Genomic DNA, 3,899 nt, shown 5'->3' on the forward strand with positions numbered 1-3,899 from the left:
CACCCACTTTTGTTAGGCTGTCAACACTTGGACAAAGTGGTCCAACTTAATCTTATACGAAGATTGCAATAAATATTCCCTTACTAAGTATAAGGTAGAACAAATAATAATTACAAAAACTCCTAAGAATTATCAATAACAGTGTATTAAAAAGCAGGCATAATTCTAATAATACTAATGTCTCTTCTCGCTGTGTGACCTCTCCCTCTTTTAGCTGTGATTCAAAAAAAAAGAGGCAGAAAAAAGTGTGATGGATACAGAATAGACCACTCCTCAAAATCAGGTTATTATCCTTATTCTCTCCCTCAAACTCTGGCAAGGACCAGTTAAGTTATAGAAGATGAAAAAGTTCTAGAAAATTGCTGTATAATACTGTGCACCTAAGAATTTGTTAAGAGGGTAGATTTATGTTTCAGTGTTTTTATAACAATAAAAAAATGTTATTCTTTGAGATTTGGATTTATACCTTGTCTTAATCTGTTTTCCAGTAACAATTTTTTAATATTTTTAAATAATTATTAAGCAAATAATCTGATTAGTATAAAGTAATAATCACAATAGCAAGTTATCTACATGGAATAATAGGTTGCAGATTTAAGAAATTCAACATAAAGCAGCCAAGAGCAAGGAAAGTGACTCAGCAACATTGAAATAAGGAACAGAAACACATCCCTGTCTAGAAAGACAAGACCCTTTTGAAGTCAACAGAATATTTGCCAATATGAACATTAAACTTGTAGACTGTAAGCCTGCAATGGCTGGAAACATGTCTAACCTCATATGCTTCAGACAGGTCCTGACATTCTATCAATTTGCGTAGAATAAAAAAATAAAATTTAAAAAACCAAAATAAATAAAATATGCTATGTAAATGTCCCTACTAACATAAATGCTTATTCATTCCAAAATTAGTTTTATAGGAAAAGAATTATTGAATGACTTTGCATGTGATCATTTGATTTGATCACCAAAGTGATTGCAATCTTAAAAATTTGGACGGCTCAACAAATCACAAGCACTACATCCACATGGGCAAGATTCTGAATTGCGGTCTTAGTGCTTAAGAAGAAAATAAAATAAACAGCCAAGTACTTTCATAGGAAGTAGCTTGGAACAAAAGGGAAAAAGAAAATGACTTCATGGAGCTGAGAAACTGCACCAGGGTGAAAGAATTTACTTTCCTTGGTCTAACCCAGAATCAAGAGCTGAGCTTGGTCTTATTTCTTTTCCTGCTTCTCGTGTACGTGACAACTCTGCTGGGAAACCTCCTCATCATGGTCACTGTGTCCTGTGAATCTCGCCTTCACACCCCCATGTACTTCCTGCTCCGTAATTTATCTATTGCCGACATCTGCTTTTCCTCCATCACTGCTCCCAAGGTTCTGGTGGACCTGCTGTCACAGAGAAAGACCATCTCCTTCAATGGCTGCTTCACCCAGATGTTTTTCTTCCACCTTGTCGGAGGGGTGGATGTATTTTCATTATCAGTGATGGCATTGGATCGATATGTGGCCATCTCCAAGCCTCTGCACTACGTGACCATCATGAGTAGAGGTCGTTGCATTGGATTCATAGTGGCCTCCTGGGTGGGGGGCTTTGTCCACTCCATTGTGCAGATTTCCCTGTTGGTTCCACTCCCGTTCTGTGGACCCAATGTTCTTGACACTTTCTACTGTGATGTCCCCCAGGTTCTCAAGCTCTCCTGTACAGACATTTTTATGCTTGAGTTGCTGATGATTTCTAATAATGGACTGCTCACCACACTGTGGTTCTTCTTCCTCTTGGTGTCATATATGGTCATATTATTAGTAGTAAGGTCTCAGGCAGGGGAGGGGAGGAGGAAAGCCATCTCCACCTGCACCTCCCACATCACTGTGGTGACCCTGCACTTTGTGCCCTGCATCTACGTCTATGCCCGGCCCTTCACTGCCCTCCCCACAGATAAAGCCATCTCTGTCACCTTCACTGTCATCTCCCCGCTGCTGAACCCCTTGATCTACACGCTGAGGAACCAGGAGATGAAGTCAGCCATGAGGAGACTGAAGAGAAGACTCATGCCTTCTGACAGGGAATAGACAGGTAGCTCACTCCTTCTCAGCACCCTTGAAAACATTTGTCCATGAAATAAACTGCTATTTATTCAAGGATTTCTGATTAACTTTTAGATTTCTGCTAAGACCCAGAGGACTTTCAAAGATTCTGCTCAGCATGCAATAATAATGACAAAATCTGGGTTTCATGTTACAAAAGAAATCAAATTGTTAGCCAGAGAGGTACATGTTGTTTTTGCAATACAACCTTGGAAGAAATAAGAAAAACAGAATCAAAATATACTCAGTTTTATCAATTTGGAATTTTCTATTCTATTGAGATACAATTATGTGAAAATAAATAAAGTAAATAAACCTCATTGAAAATGGAGTTGGGGAGTTCTGAAGGGGGAGCTGTCACACTATCACTGGCTGTAGGAGGCATGCTGGCCTTCCCCAGCAGGAGGAGGGAAGAATTTCTCCTTGCCCGGCAACAGCCCAGCCAGTGAGAACTCAGCAAAAACAGCCCCTCCCAGCTTCCTCTTTTCACCTATAAAAGCAAGTTTCTCTCCCCTGTTCTTGCCATTTGCCTATGGTCTGCTGTAGTTTGCTTGTTCTGAATAGCAGTTCCTGGACCATTCCCAAATAAACTCATTTTTCTGGTAAAATAACTGGCTCTTTTGTTTTTTAAGGTCAACATTACTTGGTGACCACAAAGGAACCTGAAGGGGATGAACTGGTAAGGAAATAATGGCCCCCGGAAGCGTGTGAGGTACACACTGGAGCCCCTTGCACTCTCTGCTCCCCTGAGTCATCGTTTCTATTTCAGTTCCACCAGATCCAGGTTCCCTCCTTCTGGTTGACCTCCACAACTGTATCTGGGATCTGTTTGTTCATTTGTTTGTTTTTAGGAAGGCACTGCCCCTTGTGACTACTCTTCTATTAACCGAGTCTCTGGTTTTGACTAATGGCATTTGAATCGGCCAAATTCTCTCAGGAAGGTCCTCCTTCTGGGCCCCAGTCTGGTTTTATGTTTGAAAACTATGGTCTCAGGCACCTGGGTATCTCAGTGGGTTAAGAGTCTGACTTCGGCTCAGGTCATGATTTCATGGTTCATGGGTTTGAGTCCCGCATCAAGCTCTCTGCTGATAGCTCAGAGCCTGGAGCCTGCTTCCCATTCTGTGTCTCCCTTTCTCTACCCTTCCCTCACTCACGCTCTCTCTCTCAAAAAAAATCAATAAACATTTAAAAAAGAATTTCAGGGGCGCCTGGGTGGCTCAGTCGGTTGGGCATCCGACTTCGGCTCAGGTCATGATCTCGCGGTCCGTGAGTTCGAGCCCCGCATCGGGCTCTGTGCTGACAGCTCAGAGCCTGGAGCCTGCTTCACATTCTGTGTCTCCCTCTCTCTCTGACCCTCCCCCATTCATGCTGTCTCTCCCTGTCTCAAAAATAAATAAACGTTAAAAAAAAATTTTTTTTAAATAAAAAAGAATTTCAAACTATTAAAAAAAAAACCACTATGGTCCATCCTAAGGAGCACTTTAAACTAATTGGACCAACTTAATCAAAATTAATTTGGAATTCCAGTGGCCATTAGGGGGCACTTTTCATCTCCTCAAATTTGCTTTTCTTAGATTAGAATATCACAGCTCTAAAATAACACAAACAGGGGCACCTGGGTGGCTCAGTTGATTGATCTTCCAACTTTGTCTTGGGTCATGGTCTTGTGGTTCGTGGAGTTCAAGCCAGTCATCAGGCTCTCTGCTGTCACCACAGAGCCCACTTCAGATCCTCTATTCCCCTCTCTCTACCCCCCTTCCCCACTGGTTCTCTCTCTCTCTCTCTCTGTGTCTCAAAATAAATAAATAA

General features: G+C 41.6%; 1 protein-coding gene across 1 annotated transcript; it reads left to right on the plus strand.

The window, feature by feature from the left end:
* Nucleotides 1–1,139: 1,139 nt before the first annotated feature.
* Nucleotides 1,140–2,075, plus strand: LOC124505752 (olfactory receptor 4D10). The gene has a single exon (XM_047071783.1). The coding sequence runs from the start codon at nucleotides 1,140–1,142 to the stop codon at nucleotides 2,073–2,075; it is 936 nt and encodes a 311-aa protein (XP_046927739.1).
* The last annotated feature ends 1,824 nt before the right edge of the window (nucleotides 2,076–3,899 follow it).

The sequence above is a fragment of the Lynx rufus genome, unplaced genomic scaffold (genome assembly GCF_022079265.1).
Source record: "Lynx rufus isolate CCGP_SWC_20201006 ecotype Redwood Valley unplaced genomic scaffold, mLynRuf1.p SCAF_9, whole genome shotgun sequence".
Lineage (NCBI taxonomy): Eukaryota > Metazoa > Chordata > Mammalia > Carnivora > Felidae > Lynx > Lynx rufus.

Excerpts from the sequence above, each read along its gene's own strand:
- LOC124505752 (XM_047071783.1), top strand. The coding sequence starts at position 1,140 with ATGGAGCTGAGAAACTGCACCAGGGTGAAAGAATTTACTTTCCTTGGT.